This window comes from Hippoglossus stenolepis, chromosome 15 (assembly GCF_022539355.2).
Source record: "Hippoglossus stenolepis isolate QCI-W04-F060 chromosome 15, HSTE1.2, whole genome shotgun sequence".
Taxonomy (NCBI): domain Eukaryota; kingdom Metazoa; phylum Chordata; class Actinopteri; order Pleuronectiformes; family Pleuronectidae; genus Hippoglossus; species Hippoglossus stenolepis.
In genome coordinates this window covers 7,239,064-7,255,094 of record NC_061497.1, presented here as the reverse complement: position 1 = coordinate 7,255,094, position 16,031 = coordinate 7,239,064, and the positions used below count along the sequence as shown (strand labels likewise).

The window sequence follows — 16,031 nt, the reverse complement described above, 5'->3', positions numbered from 1 at the left end:
AATGATTGAAACATCTACTGTGAAGGACAAGGTTCCCTCAAGTGTTCACGTCTCATATTTTCTCTTCTCATTATGTCGCAGCATTAAACTGAAATGAGGATCTTTCTGCTGACTTCTTAGTGTCTTTGTGTTCATCCAAAACTAAACAAATTTATCAGTCCTGTTCCCTGGCTCATTTTAAGTTTTATTTTGAAGGGTTATCAGGTTTAAGAGCCTGAAACATTCGATTTACATCTGGATTTTATGTGAGCATCTTCACTGATATTACCCCATATCGTAATACCTAAAAGAAACAAGACTATCGCACACGTTTAAATATTGGAATGTCATCAAATTATGCAAATAAATAACCATAATGGTCATATTTATAATAATAGTAATGTTTGTCCTTTAATTAAATAGTTTGCCATCAGTCCTTTTCTCACAATTTCTCATTTCTCACAAACGGCTCACTGAAATAAGTTGAACTCACTGTTCAGCAACACAATATTCAGTTTTAGAGTTAGCATACTGGGCGTCTATTTTCACTCAGATGAGAAAGATTAGAACTGATAAAATACTTTATTTTACACGGTTGGATGGACGACCAATACCCAAGCCTAATTTAATTCCCAGGGGTGTTGAATGTAAAGATGTGAAATAATGTGTCGAACTTTTAAAAGACTACGTGTTAAAAGATGCATTTCCAGATTAATTAAGAAGTAGATGGAGGTCTGTTTTCTCTACTATGGTGTAATTCATAATCATCAAACTAACCCTAATACATTATTTTGCACTAAATGTATGCAGGTCACTACAATCTTTCTTGTTTGTGTATTAGGTAAAGGACATTTCAGTTTTCCAATGGTTGTTAAGGGAAATGTATTCATTATTTTTCACTATATATTTTGGACTCCAGTAGACACGGCTCTACAAGGGCATCTATTGGTGTTCGGAAAAACATGTCAGACCGGTTTAAACAAAAGTAGAGTCAAGCGTACAACCTGGAACATTCACTTTAATGGTTCATTGTATTGAGAAGCTACTTCCTGCTCGAACCTACAAGACTGACCCAGCAAACGCACACTGTTTATGCACCACTGAACTTTGTTAGTGTGGCTCCACTGTCTGATTTCTCACAGCCGATGATTATGTAAAGTTGAGGCTCCGCAATGCAGTGGACCATTCTGTTTGGCTCCTAACTTTTTACTCTTTAAAGCCCAGAAGAGTAATTTACATGATTGAGCTAAATTGGATAATTTAAGCTTGTCTTGACCTTCTGTTACATGGCCTGAGTGGACACAGTTTAACAGCTGCACACAAAGTTTCTAAAATCTCTAGAAAAAAGAGGCAAGACTGTTTAGATCCTTTTGCAAACTTGAACTCAAAGTTGTGAGAAAATGAACTTTCCTTTAAGTGTTTCCCAGAAGAACCTGTTTGCTAATGTTGTTATTTCATCCTCAGGGGTCACCACTGTCCTAACCATGACCACCCTGAGCATCAGTGCTAGAAACTCCCTCCCTAAGGTGGCCTATGCCACTGCCATGGACTGGTTCATGGCCGTGTGCTATGCCTTTGTCTTCTCTGCCTTGATTGAGTTTGCCACAGTCAACTACTTCACCAAGCGCAGCTGGGCATGGGATGGGAAAAAAGAGGGCATGGAAATAAGGGTGAGTGATTCTTAATTAACATGTTTTCATATTTTAAAAAAAATGAATTTATGGACATGACTTGCCTGCACTTGTGATTCATCAGTGTGCACTAGCATTAAGAATCATCCCTAAAAAACTAAAAAGGTTTTCAGGAAGGAGTTTGTCTCCTCATTTATTTTCTTGCTTATTAAATTCCAGAATAATTTTCTTCATCGTTTGCTTTGATAAACGTGTTAAAAAGGCTCAGAGTTTCTTAGAGAGTCCTCATTTTACACTGAAGGAGTGACGAGGGCAAATTGCACTTTGGGAACATTGATAGAAAATTCCTCCCTTAACACAGCCTGGAGTACTCTATAAAGACTATAAAGAGAGCTTTTATTTATTCATTAAGAGCCAAATGGAACAGGGACAGTGGGGCGGAACAGTGAGAGCAAAAAAAAAAAACAGAGGTAAACTCCCAGAGATGCTGGCCCTGATTTATGATGGCAGCATATGTTCAAGTCTCATCCTTAAGTCAGCGTAAACTCATTCTCCCCAGAAAAAAAATGGCAGCCTTGCATCTCGTCTGCAAATTAGAGGCTTGCAGATTAAAAACTGAGCATCCGTCTTTTAGAATCAATCAACCTGAAGCTGACGGTTTTATTTGGAGCATGAAATCTGATCGTGCACAGTTTACAGGTTTTTACTTTGGTCCGAGCCGATGTCGCCATTGTTTATGAAGCTATAAGATGGTGAGTGAATTAACATCAAGGTAGGAAAAGTAGAAGAATAGATTGTGCACACAGTAGTTTTATTTGGAGGATGCAGGGTGTCCGAACAAGGCGCGTTTCTATGAAGTTGTGGTGAAGTCATAAATAAAAAGGGATCAGTGTCTCACGATAGACACAGTTCTTAAATTTACAATGATTCCTTTGATGTTTTATGGCTGATCACATCCAGTGAAATAGATTGGAGGCATGAGACGGCATCAGAGCACAAAGAAGCAACAAAGAAAAAATAAAGCACTTGGTCCTGCGCTGAACTTATGAAATATCCATATTTGTCTTGATTAATTGATTAGTTTTGCTGCACCATACACTTCAAAGGCGTATATATGTTTCTGTAATGAATGGAAACAAATGTATTGTCCATATGGATTCAATGAATGACACAATTAGGTGATGACAGTCTACTGGGCTTTAACTGACATTGAATATAAATGTTTATATTTACATCTGCTAAATCTTACTGAGTGGTTTGCCCATTTGAGACTAACTACTAGCTGGTAAATGTGCATGTGCATGGTGCCGAGTGTCAACTGTCAACAATTTAAAATGTAATTTACAGCACAATTCGCACAACTACACGTGGTTGTTTTTCCAAAGGCACACGTACATTACCGACAGAAAGGAAGCTGGCAAACACCATGATGTATTTGCATCAACATCCATTGCTTTATATTAAATTATGCTTTTCTAGAAGTCTAATTGAGTCGAAGTAAGGAGGCAAAGATTGGCAGAGGAGACTGTTGTTGCTGCTCGCACATAAAAACGCTGGAACACTTCTGTCACAGAAGCCACATGAAGAAAATGGCACAGCCACAAACCTATTTTCTGCTATTTATGTACAAACTGTTTGACACAATCAGTGCAGCCTTTTTCAGTTTATTCTTTTTTTATATATACTTTGACATTTGGTCCTCTGAGTGATGGGCAGGGATGTATATTGCTGCCATGGAACCTTTCAGTTGGTGGGGATAATTTGCAGCGATACACTGCAGCAGAGTGGAGAGTTACTTTTTTTTTTTTCTTCTTCCTCCTTTTGATGCCTCCTCTTAATGGCAACAGCCTGAGCTGCCTTCTCAGGGGCTGTGCTGAGCATGCAGTTGTCATGATAGATAAAAAAGAATGGGGTCACAGAGGGAGACATGGCACTCCCATAACACTCCCCCGCCAGAATGAGCTACTGGAAAGCAAAGGCATCACACTACACTTCCTTTTTTTCCATTTTTAATGTATTTAGAATAAAGGGTGGAAAAAATCTATATAGGAGGAGAAGCTAAGAGAAAATAGTGTTTTTAAAGCTCAGTTTGAAAAATACAAGTTCTTCATCTGAGGCAAGGCCACTACTCTTACCTCCATACCAGAATGAAAGACTCCACTGCCCCCCAGGGTTTTTTATTTCAAGGTTTGAAGACAGCTATAGTTGATGTGCACCAACTTACTTTGCAGGATTCTGGGGGGTCTTAGCCTTTTTCTTAACATTCTTTTTGACAAGCGCTCTACCTAATTAGCTCTCTGTCACCAGCTAAAGGTGTGCTTATTACAGAAATTAGCCAGTGGGGAGTTTGGTTTCAAATAAAAGCCCGCGTATTCTGGGCTCGCCATGACACACGATTGGACACTACTGTGTTAAATTTATTCAACGCTGGTTTCATCAGCAGAGACTGGAACCACTGGCTCATTGTGCGGTGGGCTTCACCGCCGGAGCCAAGGAATCATCACGGTTTCACATTTACGCCTCATAATCTGGTATTTCCAGACCTGCTGCATAGATGACTACATCTACAGATGTGTTTAACGCAACGTGGTTTGTTAGACAATGGTGGAGACGCAGCCTGTCAGCATCATTCCTAGTCACATTTGGTAGAGCAGAGCTTGACACTGTTACTCACTTAAGCGCTGCAGGAACGAACGGGGAAGCCGCTGCAGCTTGTTTGCTAGCGTAAGTTAACTTTTCTCTTTCGGAGGTTGGTGTGCTCAGGTGGAAAAACAAATTTTAGTTGCCTTTCCTGGAGGCATCTTGTTACTAAACTTCTATAATGAAAAATTTCCCATGCCATTGTTTGAGCTAGAGGGATCTTTATGCACAAATATGTGCCAGAGTTTTCTCTATCATTGTAATACAGCAAGATGAAGTGGTTATACCACACTAACCCTGCTGAACTAGGCTTTTATTAGCACCATTGTCTTCAGACACAGGCTTTTATCACTCCACCAGAGTCCTGCATGGGTAAAGTTTTGCAAACTTGCACCCGCAAGGCTCCATAAGCCAACCTGTTACCGGAAAGGTATCTGTGAACCGTCAGTGATGACTTGTCTAGCTTGTGGCTATCAAAAGCTAATATGTTTTGGCCCTTTTTACGAGCAGCAAAGCCCCTGAGAACATATTCACCACTGGCCACTGTTGTCTTAATGTGATGCATTTTGATGGAAGTGAGGGGGTGAAAGGTGGTTTTATAAGCTTATACTATAAAATAAATCCTTACGACTGACTAGGATTCATAGAAGCTTATTTCGTTTTAATTTCATATTGCTCCAGAAAAGAAACATACATAATTCTCTCCTGCTGCCCACCAGTGTTTAGTTCATTTTTATTTAATTTTTTTTTTTTTACCAGTTACACAACTTTTTGGCGGGTAACCCGACCCAGTGCAGGACTTTTTGAAATTGAGGGCAGAGACGAAAACAAAATGATAAACATAAGTCGGAGTGAAAGGGAAGCAGAAGTGTTTTGTAGAAACTGTGTTTGCCTTGATTTTGGATTACAAAGCAAGTTTGATTTTGACTTTGACACAACCTGCAGGGATGACGTAAAGCTCAGGCCACCTCTAAGTGTCATATTTACAAAAAAAAAAAGACATCGCAAGTACCAATAAAAGACACAACAGGGACTCTACATCTCCATAAAAACCATGTCTGCATGCCCACACACCCACATGCTCACATACTTGAGGCTATTAAATATGCCAACACCTCATCTCCAACCTTAAACCGGAACAGACTGTCACAAGGTTCAGTTCTATGCACACATGCCCACACTGAACTCCAAACAGCAGGACACAGCGAGGCACAATTACCCCCAGGGTACTTAATCACACTCGTAAGGAAATTCTGATGCATCAATTTGCAGAAGTTACAAAGACAAGGTCAATAGATGCATTGTATTCCGGGGTTATTTGTGCCTGCAGCCAGCCAAATGACTTTGAATAGTGTACAAGAGTCTTTGGCCGGAAGTGAATTATGTGCTTTGTCACATTAGGTTGATAAAAACATGCACACAGCCTGATGCCCTGTGTGGTTTCTCTAATAATTAGACCATATAAATTACTGCAGAGGACGGCGCAGTCAAACAACAACAGAAAATTACTTTGCTTTGCTCTTTGGTCAGGTTAATGGGCAAAGAACATCCTCGGTGCCAGGGACTCGGGGCGCGTTCAGGGGTCTACGCTTAAAGTCACAAGACACATCACAGCAGTCATTGGCTTCTCCTGCTGATGTAAGCAATCACTGTGATGGAGGAGTCTCGCGGTGGTGTTAGATGTGGCGGAGTCGATAACATGGCAAAGTATGTGGTTATCCATGGGCCATCAGTGCGACTCTTTCTCACCCTATACTAATTGACTTGAGATAGACCCCTTCAGGCTGCGGCTCGCCGTTTCTCACCGCTTAATGCAATCAGCTGCTTCCGAGCGTTTTTCTCTCTCCACGAGACTCGCTGCTTTTGCACTGATCCCATTCAACATGTTTCCACCTCAATTCTGCTGCCTCCATCACCTTCAGACAGAAGGTCTGAAATTGAATAGTGACTTAATGAGCTCATTATTTTTACCTACTCCGAATATTTTTCCACTGCTTGTCACATTTGACATGAACAAGTGGTCTCCCTGTGCGATTTATGCACACTGCTTATGATGGGCAATCTTCCCATCACTGGGTGCGTGTGCAGGGCGTGACGGCTGCATTGCTGATCTGCTGCCTCTCGTGGGTACATGTTGGGGGCGTGTCTGCTGCGTGAGGTTCCTGGTATAACTACTGTATTTCCTTGAATAAAAGTAGATCCATGTACTCAACTATGTCAGGTCTCGATGAAGCCGTGTAACTTCCAGTCCTGTAATAACAATCAAAACCTTTTTAAAACAAATGAATGGATTCAGTCAACAGACACGGTAGAGTGGTTTTACCTTGAAACAATTACAGGAATATTTATGTTAGTGACATATTCCACAAATTTGCAAAGAACTGCACACAGTATGCTGAGAAAAACAGACGAGACCTCGACTCTCTGGAAGAACAGTGTGGCTGCTCTAAACTGATAACGTGGCGAAATGAAAAAATAAGTGCATGCGCTGCTCACGCATCCAGCTTGGCCCCGGGGATGAAAAAGTATATCACAATCTTCGTAACACAATCATGATTCACAATCTGAATTACAGTATTCCTTCCAAATTTTGAAATATACTGCAGACACGGAGTATATTTCAAACCCGGCTGACGGACTTACTTGGATCTATTTGCACCATTTTAAACACAATATTGCATTAAAGTCAGTCTTGTCATGTGCATTAGTGTCTTGAATCCCACGTTGTCCCACACGTTTAAATGGCACCATATCCTTAATCTAGATGGAATGTGATCGCTCAGTCACCTCTCATTGCTCTTATCGCATTTTTAGCGACCGCTCTAATGCATCAGTCAGTGTTAACTCTGGGCCTGATGAGATACCGACCTGGGCGAAACACTCTCAGCGTGTTCCTCTGGATTGGTCCCTTTTGAGGAGGTTGTTGCATTCGAGGTGACTGATCATTACATAACACATTTTACAGATAACTTTGCTTGAAAATATATCTGACTGCCGTGCTATTAGCTCACGTTGAATCGTTTTTCAAGACTTGGGGTGTAATTTGGCCAGTGAGCAAAGCCGCCTATTCGTCAATCATTCTGTTGGTTTATGAACGTAGTGTGGATCTGTGTTATTTGGTTAGATCAAGTTTGTACAGTGATAAAAATCAGTTTGTTTCACTTCAAACATAGATCATAGTCTTCATGATCAAACACAATATAAATCAATCAGATATGCACCCTCACACTGGTCTACCGCTCTTGCCTTGTTGCATGTATGGCCATTTCCCTGCCTCCATTTGTGAGTGTGTGCGAACATTTAGGATGAAGACCAGGCAAAACCGTTGCTGATAAGCCGTGTGCCCAAAGACAGGGAGGCATTTTGGAGGAGGGGAAGAGGGCACATTAGTTATGCTAATTAAAAAGATGGAGTGAAGGGAAAAGGAAGGAAAATTAAATGAGGATGAAAAAGTAGAACAAAAAATTAAAGCCCGGCTCAGAGCAAAAGCGAAAAACAGGGGAGCAGTGAAAGTGAAACTCTTGTCGCACCACACGTTCGACTTCAGTTGCGCCGCAGATCTTAAAGTGGCCACTGTGGGGATGAACGGTGTGAAGAAAGTCTCACAGACTCACGTAGCGTCTGCCACACGGGAAACTCTGCCCGGTGATTAATCTCTGTGCCCTACTTGTTCCCTCACATTCACCGTGTGCACGGCCCTGTTCGCTCTTAGGCTGACAGGATCCTCTGGTGATGTAAGTTTAGCTTTCTGAGCGGACCAATTTAGCAAATAAATCTCAGTCTCCCCGTGTGATTTCAATATAAAAGACAGTAATGATTTCTCTGTAGTAGCAGGGAAGAAAGCCGTTGCTCCAGCCAGCTTTATCATCACACAGCCTTTGTCGTGTTTGTTTTGTCGCAAGCTGTTTGCCTGAAGAGGCCTGGCTGCTCTCATTGACACAGTCTGTCAGACATGTTTTCAGGCACTGTTATTTTGCTTTGTTTCTAATCCTGCTCTGTGCTGCTACTGCTAGCAGTATCAGACGCCAGTCCAGCCTGGTTCTGCAATGATACAAAATGCAATTGTCCCCATTTCCACACACTTGATTTAACCAAACTGATAATTTTGTCATGAAATTTTTAATCATGACCGTTTTTTTCTGCAATCCACATTTGTATGGTGCAGATTTGAATTGACAATATTAATAGTGTAAAATGGTGTTAAAAGGAAAAAAGTAGTACTAGCTAGATAGTGATGAATAGAGTATGTAAGATTGGTAATTTTAATATAATTGGTAAACTTTTTTTCTTTTCTACTTTTCTTTTCAGGAACCGTTTCAGGCTAACATGGCCAGGATTAACGATATGGTTAGGCTTTTGTTTTGTTCTTGTGTGTGTCGTGTCTCGTGGTGTTGCTTCTATTTCCTCTTTATGAGTTCAAATGGAAGTATTGTTAAGTCTGGTGCTTCGCCCCTGACGACCTTTACTTTATTGCCTTCTTCCTTTTCAGAGAAGAGAATCTGCGACTTTGTCCAAAAAGGCAAACAACACCTTCAACATTGTCGGAACCACATACGCCATCAACGTTGCTAAAGACCAGGGTTTGACAACCATTTCCAAGAGTGCCACTGCAGCGGCGGCCAAACACCAGTATCTGCATAAAATGGATGACCCCTACACGGAGGCCAAGAAGTCCTACAACCGTGTCAGCAAAGTGGACAAGATATCGCGCATAATATTCCCAGTTCTGTTCTTCATCTTCAACTTAGGCTACTGGGCCACATACGTCAACAGAAAGCCCGCTATCATGAAGGCAAACAACCAAAACTGAATTTGACCAAATGCTAGGCCTGATCTGGTTCAGTTCAGAGTGTAGACAGGTTGCAGAAGGCCAAGTCCATTACATCTTATTGTGTGTGTGTGAGTGTGTGTATGAGTGTGCGCGTGTGTTTGGTGTGTCTGTCTTTTCTTAAGAGTTTGATATTTTGCACGTCTGTATAGATGGAAGGCAAATTTGAACATACAATAGATTCACATCTAGTAGTGGACATTGGAGGGAGCACATCCTCACATCAGACTGTGTTTGTGTAGCGTTTTCTTTTCTCCCCTCCACACTTAGCTCTGGCCCTGTTCCCTTTTGTGAGTAACCAAATTGTTCCTTTGCTGTATCTTGATTGCTTGCTGTTTTGTAGGAGTAGTCAAATTGTATTTTCACTATGTTTTGACATGTTTGCGCTTTGCTTGTAATAAGTTAGAGCAAGCATGCGTTGAAGTTTTCATTGTAGCTCATTACCACTGATAAGGTTTTGACACATCCATCAAGTTAAAAACACGCATGCACGCACGCACACATACGCACAGTGATGCATCAGAATTTGTTGGTCGTTTTGCTGTGCTCTGTTAGCCGGGGGCAGGGTGTATAGTTCCATAGGAACATCATTAATAATCTTCCGTGTCTGGCCTTCAGCTTGCGCTGAATCTCAACAGACCCAATGCAGTTTCATCTGGAATTGCTTTCGCGTCCCATGGGGCTGCCTGTACATTTTCTAGTCCAGTGGCTCTTATTGTTTTAACTGGCTGACTGTGTTCAATGACAGAGAAGCTATGTGCCTTGGTGAATACACACATCATAAAGAAAAAGGCTTTGACACACTCACACTTGCATATACAGCACACATATGCACAAAAGGTCTGTGTGTATATTACATGTAAACATACACGGGTGTCCACAGGCTCTGTGCACTGCTGTATGTGGCTATGCCCCGCCCACCCACGGCCCATGGGCTTGGGCACCGAGTGTAAAATTGCTCATTAGTGTGGAAGGGTAACAGACTTCTGCCTGTGAAAAGACAAAGCGAAGAGATTAGAAGGCTCCAGCGTAGTCCAGAACAATTATCATGTGCATTTATGTTTTGGCTCCCGGTGTGGCGTCTCAATGAGCCGAGCAGTCATAACAAACTACCACCATTACCTCAGACTGAAGTCAAATTCTGAATAGCAGATTATTAAACCCTTTCCATGGAAATGCAAATAAAACTAGATGTTTTATGCATTAAATCATAGCAGACACTTTCTTTCTTTAAGTATACCGTGGGCAGGAACCCTGCTGCCTTGATCTCTTTGTTATTTCTCTGCATCAGGCTCTGTAGCTGTTTGGCTCCATTATGATTTTTTTCTGCATTTCTGCCTCATCATAAGAAAGAGTTTGATTCAAGTTGTACTTCTGCCCTTTTATACTTGATTGTGTAAAAGTATATTGGTGTTGATTCGCTTGTCTACAAACAGTATATGCTGTTCTGGTTTTGTGTTTTGTAGTAGACAACAAAGGCCAACGTGTCACAGTCACACTGTATTCCTGAACACATTTTGGAGATATTCTATCACCACTGGAGACTATTACACTGCAAAAATGCAATGAAATCAATGAAAAGAAAAAGGTTACTTGTGTCTCCAACAATAAAACGATAAACTAGATTTAATGTTTGTGATCCCACTGAAGAGCAAACCAGCCGAACTGATTATTTTTTCAACAAGGACATTTTATTCGTCTCCAGATGTGGCAGCTGTCTCCAAACTGTGTCTTCCATTTGTTGAGTGACATTTGTATTTTTGTTTTGTGTTGAATTTGGTATGCGTCTATACAAATGTTATATAATTATAAGGCAATTTCTGTTGCTGGATGCACTCTGGTATATTTTGCATTATCCCCAATTGAGGACTCTTTGACGGCCACTGTACCTTAGACCCGGCTGCAGTGGATCTCCTCAAACTGTATCCTCAGTGGTATAAGCTTAGGAGAATGGCTGAACCGTGTGTTGACCTCTCTGGAGATGTGTTAATCCCACAAACCATGTATCAATGTGTCAGTCATTGGTCAATGCATGACAATCTGTACATGTGTGTCTGCATCCGCCACACTGAAATAGGGCATAGTATCTATGTTTCTGTAGTTCGTCCCAGTTACTCATGAATTACCTGCTCAACCTCTGCAGCTTCTCACGCTTCAACTCCAATAATTTGTGAGTATTGATGTAATGCTAATAATTTACAGATGTTCTGAAGGTGTTTTCACCCTCATCTGGTAGTGCATTGATTTTAGGTCAAACTCAACACACACACAACTATGTTCTTCTTCTATCTCTGAAAAGGGAAGTCAGTTTGCGAATGGAGATCCATCACCATACAAACTGCAATTTCGATCCCACCTGGGTAAACAACTTCAGATCTGTTCAAACTAAGGTTTGATGTGAAAATGAAAGTTATCATTCTTTTTTGTTGTTCATTAGTATAACTGATGAATAACAGATTGGACACTTATTCATTTATTTTATCATGATTAAATGTTGTGGTTGGTGGTATCAGTCTCACCCACTCTAAAAAGCATCCCACGTGCATGAGGACCATAGAGACCTCACAGTACATGTTGTTTATTTTATTCATCCACTGACTTGGAACATAAATGTGCATCTCCTGGAAAACCATATTCATATTCAACCTAGAATTGCACTTAGTAGAGCACATACCTCCAACAGCCTCCCTAAATTCAACTAAATTGCAGACACTCATAAATATCAGTTCCTTAAATGTGCCTGATTATTTATAAGATCCCTGAATTATTCCCTTGACAAATGGTGAAAAATGTGGATAAAACACCTCTCGTAATGTTAGAGAAAGTGAAACAAATTAACGGATCTGGATAAAACTTTAATGGCTTCTTCCCTGACCCATACCACATCCTTCCACCAAGTTTTGTGGAAATCAGTGTAGTTGTTTTCGTGTAATCACGCTTACAATCCAACTAACAAACAAAAGGACAGGGGTGAAAACATAACCTCCTTGGTGGAGGCAAACAAAACAATAGACAGACCGACATGATAAACTTATTAAACTCATATAGTGAAAATATGAGGTAAAATATTTAATATCTCAACACCATCATGGAGGAAAATAAAGAGGAGTCATAACAGTGCTGACACAAGGTCTCTTATATATGAAATACTACTGTGAGGAGCCCAGTCTCAAACTGATTCATGATACACATCTGCTGTGGGTGTTCAAAGCCGGCTACCCGCTGCTAATTCAGGATCTGATGACACACAGTGCTAATGTTTATGTATGATTCCTCTGAGTAATGTGATCGTCGTACTTTGGTTAAGTCGTTTTGAGCATCAGCCGCTGGGTATTTAAACTGGAATTCTGAAATAGCATACCTCAGAGACGGTAATAAAAAAAAAATCAACCCCAAGCACACCGGCTCACCTCGAACCAGTTGACAAGATCAGTATGAAGTGGTACCAAAGATGCATTCACAAAGGAGTTTCATCTGCGTTCAAACTGTAAAGTAATGCGAGTGTAGCAGATGTGATGAATGCAATTTCATCCCGCACACATTTGTAAAGTTAGGGATTTTAAAATGTAAAATTAGTCGTATTAATAAGGAAACTATTCCCCAGAAAAGTTATTGGAACTATATGAGTGTTTCTTCAGTATCTCGCTTTCTGAAATGGTTTACAAGGAGATTCATTTCGATTTTGGTGTTTACTCCATTTGTGATGTGACACTTGAATGTTTATTATGTATTTGTTCACCTTCCTATGTTCATATTTATTTCTGTATGTCTGGTTATCTATTTCATGATAGCTCCAAAAGGTTTAAAACAAATTTCCCTGAGTGCAATATGCAAAATGATTTACAGAGAAGAAAGAAAAATAAAGTTAAGACACACGGCCACACAACCACAACCTCTGCAGCTGAACTACAGAAGGACTGATAACTGGCCATAGCAAAGAAAAAGAAAAAAATTGCAAAATTAAAAGATGATGCATTATATTTGAAAAAATAAATTTAAACTAGACAGTATTTTTATTTGTATGCATGCATACTGAAGTTATAGAATTTTTTGACATCTTCATTCCTGACGGGTTTGGATGAACAGAACTCTACTGTATTGTTGCCATTCTGTTTGGTTGTGATTGTATTATTCATGTGATAAGTATTTTCCACACAGGGCCAGAGTTAACTTCAGCAGAAACATGTCATCCTATAAGATATATATTAAGAGTATATTACTATATGAATACATTTATGCTATTCAGTAAAGTATTAAATATTATATGTTTTATACAACATAACCGCTACAGAATTGATGCAAATCTCTCAATGGTAGAAAGCCGTAGACAAATAGATTAAGGAAACAAATTATTAAACTAAGTGGCAACAAACTGACAAGTGTTACCAAGTTGTGAATTTGTAGATATTGTGAAATCAATTCAGATAGTTTTTGTGAATATTGATATGTCACGTCATTTATTTTTACATCTGATAAGTACTGCTGTCTTACTTTGAGCTCTGTAACACTACGTGTTATGGTGGTTATAAGACATACACTAGAGATAATATTCATAAAGCTACTTACAAGATCAGTACCCTGTGTGCACTTTTCAAACCTTACTGTGAATTAGCAGCTGTCTGCAAACAGAGTTGTACACACCTTGTTCTCTCTACTGCAATTTCACTGCATGTCTCTACGCATCGAGATCTAAACGACTTTCCACACAAAGGCAGCTCCAGGAGATGAGTGGACTGTCTTTGGTGGGAGGTCGTTCTCTATATGCTCAGTGACTGGACTCTGTATGTTGCCCTGTCTCGTTCATGTGCTTACTGTATGAGATGTAGGAAATGGAAATGGGGATTAAAAGGACGTTGCATTTTATCTCTGAGTGATAAAGATCCTTTCTTGGTCACAATCCAGCCACAAAGGTGCAGGGATTCATGAGATGTTCCTTTAGAGGCTCATTTGAAAAGTAGTTTTGTCTGTTTCTTTGTGTCACCGACTATGATTACATCAACACAAATATTTCAATATTAACCCAATTAATAAGAATAAGAAGCTGCCATGTATGCTGCATTTTCTGCTGCTCTCCAATCACCCACACGCAGAACTGATCTCGACAATAAACCGATGAACTCACATCTCTGTTTCTGGATAAATGGGGCGTCGCTTCTTCTGCAACAACAAAGCCTTTCAAACCTCTCTCCCGCACGCGTGTCTGCTCGTCTCTGTCGCTCTGTTTAAATACGTGTCTCATAAACTCCAGAGCAAACCAAACAAAACGCAAAGCAAACCCCAAGAACTGCACGGATCCCAAGAACCTCTGACCAGGCGCAGGTCAGCGGGGGAGTGACGAGGGAGGACATGCGGCAGGATGTTGCATGATAAAAGGACACCAGACATGTAATATGGGCCTCCACCGATCCCAAAGTAGTGATCCTGCAGCCTCGTGTCGGTATTGTTTGGTACCTACACAAAAGAAAAAATACCCTGACGTTTTTAGAATTTTGGCATCAACTTGGTAGCGAAGTATCGGTTCTCATGACATCCCCAGTTGTTGGGAGGAAACCCAACGTGGAACAAATCTCTGAGAAGTCTTACATAAATATATGCAACTCACAATATCTTTCGCGATAGGTTACACACAAAACAGAGAAACTAGCCAAAGCGCAACACATGGCTTACACATGCATTTTCATAGGCTCACTATTTATACTGTATACCCAATGTTGTGCCTCAGAACTGCAGTTAATTAATATTGATGGAGCCCCGCCGATTTGAACAAATCAGTTTCTTCCCAAAGGTATCTCAAGGGTCCAGATATCAGAAATTGAGTTTCCCTGTGACAGCGCCTGATGGATACACACATATAGAAAAGTATTTGTTTTTGCAGAGCCTAACATGTACACATATTATAAAGCGGCTGTGGTGCAGCAATTCACATTCACAAAACTTTACTGTCTAAACCGGAGATTGAACTGAAATAGACAAACATGGATCAAATAATGATAAATGTCTGTAGAGGGCAATGAACAAAGCAGAGGGCTTTTCAATTTGGACATTACTGAGTATTTTTATTTAACTTTGCAGTGGTCTAAAGACTTTGAAGGTTAGTGTGGCTGCCTGGCTCTGGTCCAATGCTGACTGCCCTGTAGCTGCCTTCAGCTGCCCAGGAATGCTAATGTTTCAGGCAAAAACACTTAATTTCTCTCAGCATGAAAATGAGCTTTGTAAAGCCCCCTACATGCACATATTAGGTTGTTTGCTTGCTTGTGCTTCCTATGATAAATGAAACAATACACTGCGCATTTAGAGGCTAATCCTCACACCAATTTATAGGACCATGTAATGTTTTGTGTTTGTGAGCTGCACCACAGTTGTGTTTATTATCTGGTCACAAAAAGAATAAAGATAAAATTAGTGGAGGTGAAGGCATTTCACCCCTAGCTATTACCCTACTACATTTTACATTAAATGTAGTATAGAATGAGAAATGTGACAAGTCTTCAACACAAATGATCATGTAGGTAGAAAATGGTAATTCACAGTTCATAACATGAACGGCAAAAACATACACATTATTAGAATGGCACTCAGTAGAGTGCATAACTCTACCAAGGCCCAGAGGGCCCTTATGAAACGACATTTGAATTTACTAGATTCAGATGTTTATTTGGATCTGCACCAACGTACACACACACAAGATCCATGAATCATTCTTTGTGAAATGAATGAAAATGTTGAAAATCGTTTAAGAAAGTGATTTAAAAAAGATGCAAACAAACCTGGACGAAACAAATGGTAAATGGTCTGTATTTATATAAAACATTTCTAGTCTTGATGAACACTTCACACTACATTTTGGCCATTCACCCATTCATAAAGTGCATCTACGTGCAGCACTTTCTCTATCACACAGCCACACACTGCCCGCACAGCCGTCAGGGGCAATTTGGGGATCAGTATCTTGC

The 16,031-nt window shown here is 40.3% G+C and overlaps 1 protein-coding gene across 4 annotated transcripts in view; it reads left to right on the top strand.

Moving 5' to 3' along the window:
- Positions 1-13,941, top strand: part of gabra3 (gamma-aminobutyric acid type A receptor subunit alpha3) — an 87,630-nt gene extending 73,689 nt beyond the window's left edge. For 2 of the 4 annotated variants that reach the window (XM_035179560.2, XM_035179558.2), the window contains exons 9-11: positions 1,444-1,649; positions 8,559-8,597; positions 8,740-13,941. In XM_035179560.2, the coding sequence (XP_035035451.1) occupies positions 1,444-1,649; positions 8,559-8,597; positions 8,740-9,060 (566 nt within the window). In that variant the 3' untranslated portion in view covers positions 9,061-13,941. The remainder of the gene's footprint in view (positions 1-1,443; positions 1,650-8,558; positions 8,598-8,739) is intronic. The other 2 variants (XM_035179562.2, XM_035179561.2) reach the window with 1 other exon arrangement.
- The last annotated feature ends 2,090 nt before the right edge of the window (positions 13,942-16,031 follow it).